Below are 16554 nucleotides of genomic sequence, written 5' to 3'. Positions count from 1 at the left end.
CACCGAGACTCTTCCAGAGTGCGAGGCGGGAATCGAACCCACAAGCCGAAGGAGTGGGTCCAAAGCCTACGCTTTAGCCCCCACGACCATCGTCCCACTTTATAACACTATTATTTTCCCCAGTTTCAAGATAACCGCTCATATTGATAACAACCCTGATATTAATTCATTTGTGTTTTTAAGATAAATTGTTAAAATAAGATTTAGAAATATAGAAAGAAAGATCAAAGATTCTATCGTACACAATTTTTTCGTTTCGTTGATTTTATGATATATTCTTTTGCAATTATTGAAATAGAGTGAAACCCTTCAAGATCCCTTTCTTCTATAGCCCTTCCGAGAATCGTCACCGCGCCACAGGTATGCGTAACAGGAGGTGCGCGGGGTCTGCGGTTGTCAATGAGGCGAGCACTCAGACCCGAGCAAACAAAAGCGGAGCAGGCTATAATAAGTTAGTTCCCAACCACTTTCAGCCTAAAAATCGGCGCTATAGTAGAGTTTCAATGTACTATCACACTATAATCTGAATGTCAAATTATGTTTGATAGAAGAATTAGAGGAATTTGGATTGGAAACATATGAATCAAACATTAACCACTTATTATTTAAATTAAATAAAAATAAATTTACTTCAGAATGATTCTTCTGCATTTTTAAATTATACTTACAGAGAAAATAACATTGCTTTCTCCTCCGAAAGAACTATACATAGAAATCAGCGGAGTCCAACCTTGATACTGTATTCCAAAAAGTTCATTAAGATCCATAAGCATAAGATAAATATCATCTTCCTTCACACGTGAGATATTATTGTGGACCATTATCTGTTTAAATAAGAATCGTTAATTTATAGTTTGAAAATGTTTGGGTAATTTTGTACTTACTGATCCTGGTGTTGTCCAAGTTAAATAGCACTTTTCCTTTTTTCCAGAATCATACATAAATCCATTGGCACAAAGTGCTTTATAATATTTTAACAATGAAGCTATAAGGATTAATTATCATCAAAGTAGAAATTACGTAAACATTTCAATTTAGATAAAGGTTTAAAAATGTTTTTGAGATTATCTTAAAATTACCTTGCTGATAGTGCATAACTGAACTCAAATTGACAAAAGCGACGTCGGCACCACCGTTTTCTAAACAGTGCAACGCTGCTTCGTCTGGCTTCTTATATTTTGCGATATTTTTAATCTGTGAACAGAATGAGTAGAGATTCTGTGGCAAAGTCGCATTTTTTTGGTCAAAAACACAGCTTTCACTGAAAAATTGTGAAACCATTTCCATGTCTCTAGTATACCAATTGTTATTGCCAGTCAAATTTTTCATCGTGTAAATGAAAGAATTCCAACCTGTAATAAATTACATAAAATTTGAGAAGGTATTCAATAAGGTATGTAAAATTTTGGGGACACAAATCTTTTATAAATTCCGCAAATTATCAAATTTCCGAGAGACTCAGATCTAGGGGTGTTTTTCGATTTTTATTCGCAACTTTGAGGTCAAAACTAAAAAATTTGAATTTTTTTATCAGTATAGCCCAAATTTTATGGTACTAATTTAGACCATATTGATCAAAAATGTCAAATTTTGTTAATTTTGACCTTAAATTTATGATCAGAAACCTGGGCTATTTGCATTGAAATTATTATTATTCCAGTGTTTTTATTAAACTTTTACACGGGTGAACCCGGTTGTCGTACACGGAGAAACTTTCAGTTATAAAACTTGATAGTAGAATATTTATTTTTACAATAAAACAATAGCAAGCCAGGATATAGAGTCACTATTGCAAGAATTACTATTGTGAAAATTAAACTCTGAAGTTACTATGTTTATTGAAATATAAAATGAATGATTAAATAATTGCACTTATACCAAAAAAAACTTCCTATAATCCTTTGAACAGACTGTGAAGTTTACAAAACACAATAGTAAAGAAATTCTGTCTATGTTCATTCTACGCATTTTTAATTCTTCCTATAGAAAATAGGAAAAACTGCAATGGTCGAAAGAGCAAACTAAAAATAAATTCGCATTCACTTCACGCACTAAACATTTAATACATTAAACATACAATTAAATATTTATATTTTATTCTAAGCGGTAAGATAAAAAACCTTGTTAGAAGAAATCAGCCCTGCGATAAAACAAATTATATGGTTTAGGAATTTTATCAACCTCATGAACTTCGGCGCGTGTAATGACATAATTTGTTACTGAATCGCGAATCACTACATTCAATTGTTTTTTCTTTCATTGCACCTTCCCATTGAAAATGGTAATTTTTCTTACCCGTTTTACAACTTTTGTTATTTCAACTGCTAGTTATTACTATCAAAAATATGAATTTTTCTAAATATAAATAACAATTATTTGGTTTGTAGTTATATTTATAAATGAAATGGAAAATGTATTTCTTCGCATGGCTGCGGCAATAATACTATTTTCTCGGCTATATCCTAAATTGCCATTCAACTTTTGTAAATATCAATATTATAATGCCAAACTTTACGAACAAGCGTTTTCCGTGTATTATTTATGTAAATAACACGTTCGCTCCGCAACACTGCTCCGATCCAGGTTGCTGATCAATCTCTCTAGCAATCACCCCAAGTAAAGATCCTCACAAAGACGTTATGTAAGGTTCCCCACTTGGGTCCATTAGTGCCCAAGGTCTTTTGTTTCAGGCGTCATTCACTCTACTGACACTCTTCTAATTAACTATTTGCCGTCATACTTTTCAGTTCTGGCATACTTCTATAGCTTCTTTTACGTCCATGCATTTTTTTATGCAGGCTCTCATGTTTCGGTGGCTTCTTATGTCTCTTCTAACTAGGGTCTCATTCACACATTCTAACCATTATTTCCGCGGTCTGCCTCTGGGCAAATTGCCATTTTCTTTACCTTGATACACTTGTTTCGTTAGTCGTTCATTTGGCATTCTCTCAACATGCCCGAACCATCTTAACCGCTTTCTTTCTCATGTGTCTATTAGCTTCTCTTCTGCACCACATTCTTTGAGAATTATCTCGTTACTCACTTTGTCCATCAGAGTTTTACCGCATATTATGCGCATGAATCTTATGTAAATTGCGTTAATTTTACTCTTATCTTTTTCTTGATAAGACCATGTCTAGCTTCCGTATATTACAGTGGGTACAAATATAGAATAATGTGTTGCCATTTTAGCTTTATTTGATATATTTTTACTTCGAATAAGGGGCCCTGCTCTACCAATAACCCTCTTACCTTCATTTATGCGTCTATCTAATTCCTCATCTATCTCCCCGTCCCTAGTAAATAAGCTACAAAGGTATATGAACTTATCAACTTGTTCCATTCTCTCATCATTTAATAAAATATTGCATAGTGTTTTCTCACTATTTCCTTCGAACCCTATAGTTTTTGTTTTATTTGCGTTACTTTTAAAGCCCATGCTCTTCATGCTTGCATTCAGCTTATTCAACATTCTTTGTAATTCTTCGATTAACTCTGCCATAACAACCTTATCATCTGCGAACGCAAACCCACGTACCCTTACTGTTTCGAGATCCTTACCTTCTTCGTCGAAAAGAGCCATTCTTAAACACTTGTTCATGTATAGTGAAAAACCATGAAGACATAACGCATCCTTGTCTAACTCCTTGAATAATATCGAAACAGTCACTCAATTTCCCATGTACCCTTACACTCGCTTTGCTACCCGTATATATTGTTTTTATAGGTTCTAGGAGCGATCCATTGATCCCATATACTTTCAGGACTTGCCAAAGTTTACTTCCATCTACTTTGTCAAAAACTTTTTCTAGGTCAACAAATGCACAGAACATTTTTTTCTAATGCACGCACGAAATGTTCGATTTTCGACGCATATATTGCGTGTGGGAAGGGACCAATTCCGAAACTGTGGTAAAAAGCAGTTAGAAAAAGACTTTTTCTAGCTGCTGCGCTTGCACTCTTTGAGTAAGATTAATTTTTCTTGCTGTCGCGCTTGCGCATTTCGAGTCAGAATTACTTTTCAGGATTGTCGGAATCATAACCTGACTTCATTGTGATTTGACGCTCGAGAGACTGATTGTGAGTAGTGAATAGTTATTGGACATAACTCGAAGTGATAAGTTACGATATAAATTACCATGAATTGCCGAAGAATTACCAAAAATTTCCGAAAATTTTGGAAACTTTTAGAAATCTGAAATCATTGGTAATTTGAAAATTTTTCATAAATTTCTGCAAATTTTGGAAATTTAGCTAATTTTTCATCAATTTTAGGACATTTTTCAAATTTATCAAATTTATCAAATTTTCAGAAATTTTTGAAATTTTGAATTTCTTCCAAACAGCTTTGGATGTACTAAATTTCTATAAATTTTCGGTAATTTACAAATTTACAAAAAAATTTCGAAGTTTTTAAGTAATGTTTGTAATTTTACCATAAATTTCCAAAAATTATCATACATTTTCAAAAAATTGGTTTTTATTGTTTCTCAAATCACTTGTAGCACAATATACTATTTTCCTACTCTCAAAATTTTTTCTGTGATTTGCCTTAAGCTAAATATTTGATCCGCACATGACCTTCTTGGCATAAACCCACTTTGCAGTTCCCAAATCTTTTCTTCTGTTATTTTCATTAAATTTTATAATTTTATAATTTATTTTTTTAATAATTTATATTGGTACGATAATCGCTTTATTCCAATCGTCTGGGACGTCTCCCATCTTGAAAAATAAATTTATCAATTAGCACAGTCTATGTGGTATGTACTCGCTACTGTGTTTAAGCATTTCAGCGTTAATATCGTCTACCCCGGCAGCCATACCGTTTTTCAAGTTCTTAATTATATCCCTAACCTCAGTGATACATACTTTCTCAATTGAGTTTTCTAACAAATCATTTTCTACATCGCAGTTGTGGCGCCCTATAGCTTCATCTTCGAATTGTCCCCTAAAATATTATCTGAAAGCGTCTCGTATTCCATCTGCATCATATAATTATTCCTCATGTTAACAAATTCTGTACTTTTATTTCACTTCATTTTTTTATAAAGCAGTTTCTTGCTTCCTTCAAAGTCGTTTTGTATTTTCTACTCTTCTTCTGCTCTAATTTTATCCTTACTTTCCTTAATTAATCCTTTGAGCATTCTCTTTTCGTGTCTGTAATCATTTATATGTCTATTTTTTCCTTATCGCTAAGACCTGCGATGTTCAAAGTTTTCCTTTACACTTCTTTCTTTGTATTTTGGGCAGCCTGAATTTCAACATTCGACCACGTATCACCAGATGTTCTTCCTACAACCGCGGTACCACATACTTCGATCGCACACCTAACAACAATATCCCGTAACTTTGTCCACGCGCCCTCTGTATCTTTGTTTTTTATAAGCTCCTCCCATGTTGCCCTATCTATGCTTTCGATTCTGTTATTTTGGAAATCTATTCGCACATCCGGTTTCTGCAGGTTCTCAATTTTTGTTCGCGTTTATTTTGTTTTCTTTGTTCTTTTTTTTTCTCCATCCCCGACCTGAGTTAAGTTTGGAGATCAGAAGGTAATGATCAGTTTTGCATTCAGAACTCCTCATGACCCTTGTATCTTTGACTAACTCTCTTTTAGTCTTTTATCCGCAACAACAATGTCAATTATACTGTGGCTATTTCCTTTAGACCAGGTGAACGTGTGGATCATTTTATGCCTAAACTAAGTATTTGTAATAAACAGACCGCTTTTTAAGCAGAGACCAACCAATTTATCTCCGTTATAGTTTGTTCTTGGACCGCCAAAATTACCTAGTACTCTTTCTGTATCCTGATTTTGGATGTACACCCATTCGTTCACGTCTCCTAGCAGAATTATTCTTTCTCCATGTTCGCAAATATTTATTGTGTCATTTAAATTGTTCCAGAAGGCGTCTTTTACTTATCTGGGGTCATTATCAACTGGCGCGTAGCATGCTATGATAAATAATCTTCTGATGTCTACTTTCATTCTGGCCCACAGCAGTATGGGAGATACGAAATCATGATCTCCGAGATGCTGCTTCGCTCTTTCATTATAAATCAGACCTACTCCTTGCCTACCATATGATTCACTATCTACACCTGACCATATTTCAAAACAGCCCTTCAATACGCCCTTTTCTATGTATCTACTTTCGCATCCCTTTTTCTTTGCTGCAGGCACACATAAAATATCTAGTTTCCTCACGTCCATAGTTTTTCGCAATTCTTTTACCTTGAGATCATTCACCCCCCTAGCATTCCAAACACCCAGTCTTCATTCGTCGACTGAAACATGACCTTTAGATTTACCGTGTGCATGCCTTTTGTCAATTAAAGTTCCAGTCCTTTCCGGGGCTATTTTATAGTTTGTATTATTCATTGTTTAGATTATACGCCCAACTACCACCTTTATGCAATAAGTTTATTTTCCGAGCCAAAATCATGTCAAAGTTAAGTAGAAAATCGTCATATGGTGGAGATTGTAGTTATAATGTCCGTCCCACCAAACTTCAGTTAATAAGGGAGGGTTGGAAGAGGGGTTGGGGTCAGAACTGGAACCGAGAGTCTTCTTGGGTTTGCGTTTTTGTTTTTATGCTGAAAAGGTCACCAGCCTTCAACAGCGTCGTATTATATGGGAGTTCATGTGATCCCCTCTGTCAATACCCGACCGTCTCTGGGATTTTGCCAGGAGCGGGTGCTAATCTGAAAAACTGCACCCGATTGTCAGCTGGTGCCGAAAATTCGACAACAAACATGGTTCGCTTCTCGAAAACTCGAAGTTCTCGAAGAAGAACCATGTCAGGCTTCGAGTAGGCAACAGAAACAATTGTCGAGAGTATAAAAATCCAGTATATGCGGCACTTCTCATTCTCGACAATTGACTCGATTTCCCTAGGAGCATTTAGAGAAGCGATATTAAGGTTAATGCCGTAAGAGTGACAGAGGTTGTAATAAAGCACTCTTAGTACCGCATTGTGCCTCTGGATGTAGGTTGTTCCCGCATGTGTTGGACAACTAGATAGAATGTGTACTAAACGCTCGGGGCGTGCATGGCACGCCCTGCAGCTATCATTGAGAATAACATTGACTCATCCCCCACATTTCTGTGGAAGATGTCGTGCATCCTCTTATCGAGGAGCTGTTCACGGAAGTTTTCTCTTGTGCTTTCTTAATTCGGGTTTTCGGGAGTGAGTACTCGAGATAGATAAGATTTGATGCATTTTGCTCACCCCTAATACTGCAGTTAAGTCCGAGTGTTTCAGCAGCCTCCTCCGCTGCATTGTACAGAAACGCTCGTTTGCCCAATTCTTCGTGCTTCCTGACCATTTTAAGAAGAGGTTCTCTTTCATTTGCGACTTTATGTTCTGTATCGAGGATAATCCTGTTGTGAAGACATTCAAGATTCAATATTCCGCGACCACCTTGACGGAATGACATGTAGAGTCGCGGAACAGAAGACTTGAAATGCATGCTTTTGTTCATGTGCATAACCTTTCTTGTCCCGATATCAAAGGATCTGAGCTCCTTTATCGTCCATGGTGCTACTCCAAATTAATAGAGTATCAAATCTGTCAGATGAGACGTTTGTATCTGCTTCAGAGAGTATCCTTTATTGATGGCACATCCTAAATGCGGCTCTGTGGCACAACCAGGTACATGAGTGACCTTGTTCTTATGATCTGCAGGTTTGCCGCAAAAGTACCTGTCGGAATGACGAAGTGCTAGAGATAGTGGCAATAATGTGAGGCAAAACCGAAGGGGTCGCATGGTGTCGCCCTGAAAAACACCTCTCTGAAAGGTGACCTTGCTGGTTGTCACACGATTTTTTCCAGCTGAGATAGTAAATCTGGTTTTCCAAAGCGGCATCAATCTCTCTATGCACCTCACGATTTGCGGATGAACCTTTAAGCTTTCCAAAAGACAGATGATAACTCTATGGGAAGTCGAATCGAAAGCTTTCCGGTAATCAATCCAGTCCATCGATAGGTCACGCTGGTAGTATGCTGCATCTTTGCAGGCACATCTATCGATGAGCAGGTTCTGCCGACCTCCTGCCACGCCTTTCTTTAAGCCGCGTTGTTCATACATTGCTTGCCACACAGGTTCAGTTGCCCGAACAATCCTATCATTTAGGATAGCTGTGAATATATTATACAGTGTGTTCAGACAAGTGATTGGCCTGTAATTCTTCGGATCAGCTAAGTTGCCTATTTTCGGCGGGAGTATTGTGCGCACTTGCACCAACTACTCCGGAATTGGCTCTTCCGACTTTAAATATGAGGTGAAAATATGGGTCAAATGCTAATGGGTTGACGGAAACTTCTTCCACCAGAAGGTCTTGATACCATCTGGTCCCCCCTGGCAGACCAAAGGAACCGAATGGAGCCTCTAGAAAGTACACGTGAAGACCCCATTCGGTTCCTTTTAAAAAAAAACACAGCAAGATCAACTTTTAAACTGTTCAAATTCGGATTCTACGTTAAATTTTCTATTGGAAACTCACGGAGTAATCGCTATGCTTTTTTTTGCAGCGGTAAAAAGTTAAAAAGATATATAAGATCTATAACGCCTGTTGACTGCTGCTTACAGATGATGCTTTTGAAGTGTAGCAGGCAACACGCGTTATACGTCTTATATTTTTTATAACTTTTTATCGTTGCAAAAAAACTATTGCGATTATTCCATGTATATATATATATATATATATCTTGTTTTTTGCGTTTATATAATTTTTTTCATTTTAACCTTAAATTCGTGATCAGATGCCCAAAACCCCACTAGGAGTCTCATAGAAATCTGATAATTTATTACATTTTCCAAAATATAAGGCTATTTGGATTAAAAATTACGAACTTTTTAATTTTAACCTCTCTAATTCTGTGCCCCATGGAAATCTATAATCTATCAATGTATTGAAGTTTTCCTAAAATTTAATCCACTCGGATAAAAAATTTCTGAAAGTGTCACTCACGAGCTGTGCTTTACGCTTGACTGAGCACAACGAGCCTGCGCAAATCCAGGTTCAGGTGTATTTAGATTAGGATTACTTGTATATCCTTACCAGCATCTCTGTAGCTTGAAAAACATGCCTTATGATTTTTCAAATCCTCAAAAGAATTCAAATTCGAGGAATTTCTGACTATTGCCACTATTTCGTGTTCGTGAGTGGCTTTGTTGGAAACCATATGTACAATTGGTTTTAGACCTTTTCTGAAAGAAGGTTCATTTTCAAAAACCTTATTTTTTACATAGTGGAATTAAAAGTTAGAATAAATACCTGTAAGTACTTACGTTCTAGTTTCGAAATAATCGTACTGACTCACTGCAAAAATATCACTTTTTCGATTAATAACTGACTTAATACATTTCTCTCGACTAGATTCTTGTATACATTCAATCAAGGGCTCTACTCCATAACTACCGGCAGCTTTTGAAATCCAATCGCATTTCTCGGCTTCCAAATTTCTGACTACGCACCATTTTATCACTCGTTCTGGAGAACATTTTACGTGTTTTTTGAATGAATAAAATTCAGGAACTGTTAAAGGGAAAGAAATATTTCTTTAACAAAACTTATCATTACAGCTGAGAAGAATTAATAAATTCAAGAAACTTGATTTATTACATGAAATCTTCAAGTAATCAGAAGGTGTTCTAAAAGTTTCGATACGAATTAGTTCCCTGTGTACATCTAGTTCCAGAAGCGATAAAAAGTCACTCACTGTGTTAGCTTCAGAATTGAGCAATTTAGTCACTACTTCGGACACTTCTCTAAAAATTAAATAAATTGGAAAACAACCAATTTTTTAGGAGAAAATCATAATTGAACCCCATTTTTTCAATTAGAAAATTATTTTAAAACTAATTATATTATTTTTTTAAGAGTACTACTTAGTATACATTTATCAAATTAATGGAAACTTTACTTCCTGGCTACTGTTGTTTTCCAAGGTTCTTCGAACCAAACGCAGGGATCTGGTGATGTTAAATTCCTCGTTGTTCCGTCAGGACATAGAAAGTAATACTCGTTTTCATCATCGTTTAATGCCTGAAGAATGAATGTCAATGGAAATTAAAATACATACATTTTTGGAAAATTAAAGTTTAAAAAATTAATATCTAACATTATTTTTTAAGACCCCTCTCTTTTAAAGTTCAGCCATTTTTTAGATTTCTTATTATTTTTACTAGGCTAGAAATGCAAGAAAAAGTAAGCATATCCTACAAACCCCCTCCTCAAAATTGCGTTGGATTCTCTTGATTCATAAATAACAATGACTTCAAATAATTATTATATTTCCTAGAATTTTTAAATAAGATAGGGGTGAACTATTTTAGAAACAAACAGGAATAGATTAGAAGTTCTTAAATGTTTAGCATAAAATTTAAGTATCTTAGATTCAAGAACTTTTAAAGAACGAACGTAAACACTTTTTAAGAAATTATGAGTAAGAGTTTTGGTAAGGAACAAAGTAACATGGAAGATGACAAAAGAAAATATTGGGAAAAATTTTTAAGTTTTACGTAGAATGTTCTTAATGTCTTAATTATTATGTCTTATATTATTATTTTCTCCGTGATTTCCTGAGAGTATATTGCGCAATATTATACATTCCAATTGGAAATGATTCCCCCGGCCCAGACTGTTTAAGTTGGGACGCCCCGACTTGTGACCAAGGCCATTTGCAAACAACTTCCGACGTTGGACTGAAAGCGAGAGTTCGGTGCAGTGTACCCTGGGGTCCAAATTTGGACAGTGTTAGAACAGGTTAAGACCTATTCCGTATCACCAAAAATAGGATGTTCAAAAATAATTTTGAGCATTAAAAGTGATACCATTTTTTTACTGCTTAAATCTGATGTGATCCGGTATTGGATCCGGACTCTATGTGGAAATTTACGTAATTTCGCTGAGAATTTGCAAGAGAAGCTAATGCAACATCAGTTTCAATATATTATCAAATACTTACAAATAATTAACTTTTTATTAATTAATGGTGAATAAAAAATTATTTTATTCCAAATATTTTTGATGAAATTAAAATGTCAAAATCTTATATTTCCATATTTTAATCATCTTTATCAGCATAGTATATAATTTTACACTGATTAATAAACAAATTCAAATCATAGTTTTTATCTATTGCCTATTAAATGAATTATTTGTAAAAAGTGTCTGTAATTAAATCTTTAGTGCTTTGCTGTGGCGAGGAACGACCCTTTTTAGCTCATCTCAAAATGGTATAGCTACAATAAAACAAATTTAAATTTACTAAAATCTGGTTTGTTTTCGAAATTTAGCCGTATTTACTTTTTGAAATAAATATTTTGTCAATAAACTATAAGTAGTATTTATATTAGTTTTATGTCAAAACTGGAAATTTCAATCCGTGAAAACTTATTTGCTACGAATTTTCATCACAAGTTAGCACATGTTTACAAAATGTTCTCTAATTAAAAAAATATATATTAAAAGAACTTAAACAAATATTTGTTTAATTGTGTAAAAAAATGACAAGGAAATATGATTCTAAAAATAATATAAATATTGTGCGCAGCGTGAGATCAGGACGAAAAACGAATTACGAAACTCCCTCTGTAAAGTGCTTATGTAATACTTGAACGGTCCCTTTTCTAATTCAAGTTTTTATTTTTTCATCTTTTGTATTCATGATTTCTTTCTCAGAATTTCAGATTCTTTCCATATTTTCACGACATAAAACTTGAAACTTAAAGATTAATAACTATTCCTGCGCAATAAAGATTATTATTTTATTTCTGTTCATTACTCTTTTAGTTAGTTTGTTCTTATTTTTCATTTAATAATTTGAACTTGAATCAAAACTTAAGAAAATCGACACTTTGACATCAAAAGTACCTTAAAATGTTCTTGGACATAATCCAATCTAGACCATGCAATGTCTCCCCCTCCATCTGTTAAGCAGAGTAAAACCCCTTCTCTACCATAATATTTATCTCCTTTCGAACACTTAGGACTTCCGCACTGAGAGCATAAATTGCGATATTTTTCCTCTGCGAAAAAAAAACAAATTTGAATTAAAGAATCCGAATTTGGGCAAAGAAAATGGTACATATTTGAAAATATTCTAATATATAACATAAATTTACTTAGTTTTAAGTCAAAATTCTTATCACTTGTCCATGGTCCACTAATACAAGCTGACTCGAAGTATGAAGATAAAGATGACATTCTGTTTGCTAAAAAAGTTTTCTTCTGGTCGCACTCGGTATTAATTAGTTGATTCTCAAAATACTGTGAAGAAAGCACAAAGAATAATTAAAATTATTTTAATTTTAATTTATTTAAACATTTTGGAAATTTTATTTAAAAAGAAAAATTACAATACCGACTTTCACATAATCTAAAGCAAAGAGACCCGGTTCAAGTCCAGGAGAACAAAATCTTTTTTTCGGAGTTTGCCATGCATTTTCGATACTTTTACGAACGATAGTAACCAACTGAAAACGGGCACGCTCTAAAATAAAAAATTGTGGGATTTCGTATGAAAAATAAAATTTAAAACAGTAAATTATTCTTTACATATGTATAAAAATTACTTTTCTCCCATATTCTTAATTCATGTGTGACTAAAACTTTTTGATTGTATTTTTCCGTCATTCCAAGAACCATTAGATCTTCCGGCTCCACAGTAGTAAAGTCTACTTCATCATTTATTAAAAGCCTCAGGCAAGATATTCTGTTGTGAAAATAAAAATGAAATTGATAATAGATTTTATGATTTCACGATGATTTATTTTGATAAAAAGTGATATTTCGGGTTTTTTAAGATTTCGATTGCTTCTCTATGTTTTCTTGGAAATTTGTTGTGTGTTTTTGCAATGACTGTTGTTTCATCAAATAAAATGTTATGTCCTGTTTCGATATGATGTTCAGCTAGTGCTGATTGCGTGAAATGTTTTAGCCTGACTTTACTTTCATGTTCCTTCATACGTTGGCTCACCGCTCTCCCGGTTTCCACAATATACACTTTGCCACAAGAACAAGGGATTTTATATACTCCTGGATCACTCAGGAGTGCCTTTTTATCTTTAGGGTTATTCAGTAGTTGTTCTATTTTCGCAGTTGGTTTAAATACGGTTTGGATGTTGTGTTTGTTGAAAATTCTTCCTATTTGTTCTGTGACACCTTGGATGTAGGGTAGGGTGGTGGTCATTTCTCTCTCTTTTTCTTTCGTAGGTTGTGTTGACTTGCTTTTTTGAGTGTGTTTTCTAATTGCTTTATTAATTTGTTTGTTTGTGTAATCGTTCTGTATTAGGATTTGTTTAACGTTTTGTAATTCCTTTTGTAAGTTGTCTTTGTCTGTTATGGAGACAGCTCTGTATACAAGGGAGTTGATGACCGATTGTTTTTGAGATGGGTGATGGTGGGAGGAGGCATGTAGTATCTGTATGTATGCGTGGGTTTTCTGTAAACTTCATGTCCTAATGTGTTATCAGATTTTTTGTAAACTAATACGTCCAAGAAAGGCAATTTTCCGTTTTTATGTTTTGTCTGTGTCTTTTGTGTTTTTGTATTTGTTTTGCGTTTTGCCTTTCTTGGGCGTATTAGTTTACAAAAAATCTGATAACACATTAGGACATAAAGTTTACAGAAAACCCACGCATACAAACAGATACCTTCATGCCTCCTCCCACCATCACCCATCTCAAAAACAATCGGTCATCAACTACCTTGTATACAGAGCTGTCTCGATAGAGGCAAAGATAACTTACAAAAGGAATTACAAAACGTTAAACAAATCCTGATACAGAACGATTACACAAACAAATTGATAAAGCAATAAGAAAACATACTCAAAAAAGCAAGTCATCACAACCCACGAAATAAAGAGAGAGAAAAAAGACCACCACCCTACCCTACATCCAAGGTGTCACAGAACAAATAGGAAGAATTCTCAAAAAACACAACATCCAAACCATATTTAAACCACCTGCGAAAATAGGACAACTACTAAATAACCCTAAAGACAAAAAGGCACCCCTAAGTAATCCAGGAGTATATAAAATCCCTTGTTCTTGTGGCAAAGTATATATTGGAGAAACCGGGAGAGTGGTGAGCCAACGTATGAAGGAACATGAAAGTAAAGTCAAGCTAAAACATTTCACGCAATCAGCAGTAGCTGAACATCATATCGAAACAGGACATAACATTTTATTTGATGAAACAACAGTCATTGCAAAAAAACACAAAAAATTTCCAAGAAAACATAGAGAAACAGTCAAAATCTTAAAAAAAACCTAATAACATCAATAGGGACAATGGATATAATTCCAATCCGATTTGGCTTTCCATTCTCCCGGATTTAAAAAAAAAGACTTGATTGGCTAATCAAGTTCGACCAGTCCTCACGGTGGGGCACTCTGGCCAATCACAGGTATTGTAGAAAGTATACCTAAGAACATCATGACCTGATACCTCATTTTCAGGTCATCCCTGAAGATGTGAACTGCAATATTCACGAAACGTCGGCAAACAATTCGTAGTTTTTTACACGAGTGAAACCCGAAATATCACTTTTTATCAAAAATGAAATTAAATGCATTAAAAGTTGAAGCTTAAAGCATTAATTTGATCAATCGTTTTTTCATTTTTGCTAATTCCTTTTTGTTAAACTCGGAAAAAATTAAGACTATATAAGCATTGGGCAATGAAAAGAATTTCTAAAAAAACATAAGTTTCATTATAGAAAAAAAGGTTTGTAATTCTAGAAGTTATGAAAAATAAGTTATCGTAAAAAAAAAGAATCATCCTAATTATAAACATGAATTTATGTACAGACTGTTGTTAATAAATATATTCTTTATCTTTCAAATATACTTGCCTATCAGTTGTGAGAACACACTCTACCTCACTCTCCGATTTGATTAGATTTGGGCATATTTTAATATTATTTTCAGTATGTTTGCTTTCCACAACACAGAATTTTACTAAAAAAAAGAAAGATTGTTAACATGTATGTATTTTTATTATGATAGTGGGGGCATATTAGAATTTTAAATTCTCTAATTTTATACTATATGTTTACAATTCCAAATAGAAATTTGAGTCGATTAAAGGTGGCCGAGTATAGTCGAGAGATTTTTTTTCATATCCATAAAAACTTACGTTTATTGTTCTGAGTGAAAACCGGAAATTGCAAATGAAGGATTAGGATAAAACCTATAAATGTCGATACTTTAAAACTCATTTCCACTCACTAAATTTCGTAATATGAATGCAAAATTATTGTAAAGCGAAACATTAACTTGTCTGCTTTATGTATATTCTGGTCCAGCTTGACAGATCTGTGGACTGGCTACTGTCTGACAAAAAACGTCAGGCTACATAAATGATATCAGATGAGTCATCAGCCAGAGATGATCAAAATTAGTTCAATGAGAGTCCATTTCATTGCCAGTTCAAGAGTTCAATAAGGCTGTGCCTGAAGGAATTCACAATTACCATGACCTGGAATTTTTGAGACCGGGATTTCCATAATTTTTTTGAATACAACTGTACACATGTCCAATTACTTATTTTTATGTCACTTTAATATAACGTGCAAAATGGGGCAATTTTCAACAAATTCCATTGAGGGTTATTTAAAATTCCCATAACTTCAATTTGAAATTGGAACATTAGTAAAATAAAATTTAACAAAAAAAAAAAGCTATTGCCTGGAACAAAATATCACCAGAATTTTTTTTTGCTTAAAATTTTTGGGTTGACGGGGATACGTTCTAATAAAACACTGAAACCCTTCGCTCTGTCAGACCGTTGCGTATATTGTTAATTAATATTAAAGTAAAAATGAAGACAATTTTTGAACATGTTTGCTTGGATATTATTGCTTCCAGTTAGGGAGCGTACACTTATTTACCATAGAAAAAGCTTTTACGAACTCTATTCGAACCCTTTGCGACTAATAATAGTTTACGAGATATTAATTTTTTAATTAGGCGTAGCACGTTTTCAGGAAAGCCGATATTTTAATTAAATCTTATTCTCATTAAAAATATTCCGATTGCATTTTTGCTATACGATCCTCAAAGTATATAACAGCATTGAAGGTATTCAAGACCATTTATTTTTGGAATTCAAAATAAAAAAGCAGTGAAGTCGGAGGAAGAGCAATGTTTTTTTTTTAATATTATTTTTTTTTTATTCTCACAGTTGTCGGGGAAATCTGAAAAATTTAAACTTAACCGTTAGGGAAAGAATTTTCCGCAAGAGTAATCACGTCATGGCAGGCTACTGCTGCCCATATCTGACACAAAATTTTCGAAAAACTGTCAGGGTGTCTAAAATTATGCAAAATAAGAAACTAAAAAATATTCAAAACCAATTTTGTTCTTATTGTCTTGACAGTGTCGTCCTGTCCTGATCGGGGACTGGTCAGCAATCTATAATATACCAAATTCTAAGTGTCATTGATTTCAAATTCTTTATGTCTTACGGTCCAATCGTAAATCGAGAAAATAAATATGAGTCAAAAAAACATGTTCTTCGAAACTCAGATATTTATTTTA

At 34.1% G+C, this 16554-nt stretch overlaps 1 protein-coding gene across 1 annotated transcript in view; it reads right to left on the bottom strand.

Moving 5' to 3' along the window:
• LOC117167326 (transferrin) overlaps positions 1-15329 on the bottom strand; it is an 18436-nt gene extending 3107 nt beyond the window's left edge. The window contains exons 1-13 of the mRNA XM_033352174.1: positions 15152-15329; positions 14868-14973; positions 12583-12722; positions 12376-12500; positions 12133-12277; positions 11882-12036; positions 9930-10051; positions 9629-9774; positions 9295-9541; positions 9065-9213; positions 1080-1352; positions 885-985; positions 669-824 (exon numbers count right to left, since the gene is read on the bottom strand). Coding sequence (XP_033208065.1) covers positions 669-824; positions 885-985; positions 1080-1352; positions 9065-9213; positions 9295-9541; positions 9629-9774; positions 9930-10051; positions 11882-12036; positions 12133-12277; positions 12376-12500; positions 12583-12722; positions 14868-14973; positions 15152-15233 — 1947 coding nt within the window. The 5' untranslated portion in view covers positions 15234-15329. The remainder of the gene's footprint in view (positions 1-668; positions 825-884; positions 986-1079; positions 1353-9064; positions 9214-9294; positions 9542-9628; positions 9775-9929; positions 10052-11881; positions 12037-12132; positions 12278-12375; positions 12501-12582; positions 12723-14867; positions 14974-15151) is intronic.
• Between the last annotated feature and the right edge of the window lie 1225 nt (positions 15330-16554).

This window comes from Belonocnema kinseyi, chromosome 2, assembly GCF_010883055.1.
Source record: "Belonocnema kinseyi isolate 2016_QV_RU_SX_M_011 chromosome 2, B_treatae_v1, whole genome shotgun sequence".
Lineage (NCBI taxonomy): Eukaryota > Metazoa > Arthropoda > Insecta > Hymenoptera > Cynipidae > Belonocnema > Belonocnema kinseyi.
The sequence above is the reverse complement of the archived record's forward strand: the minus strand, read 5'-3'. Positions and strand labels throughout refer to the sequence as shown.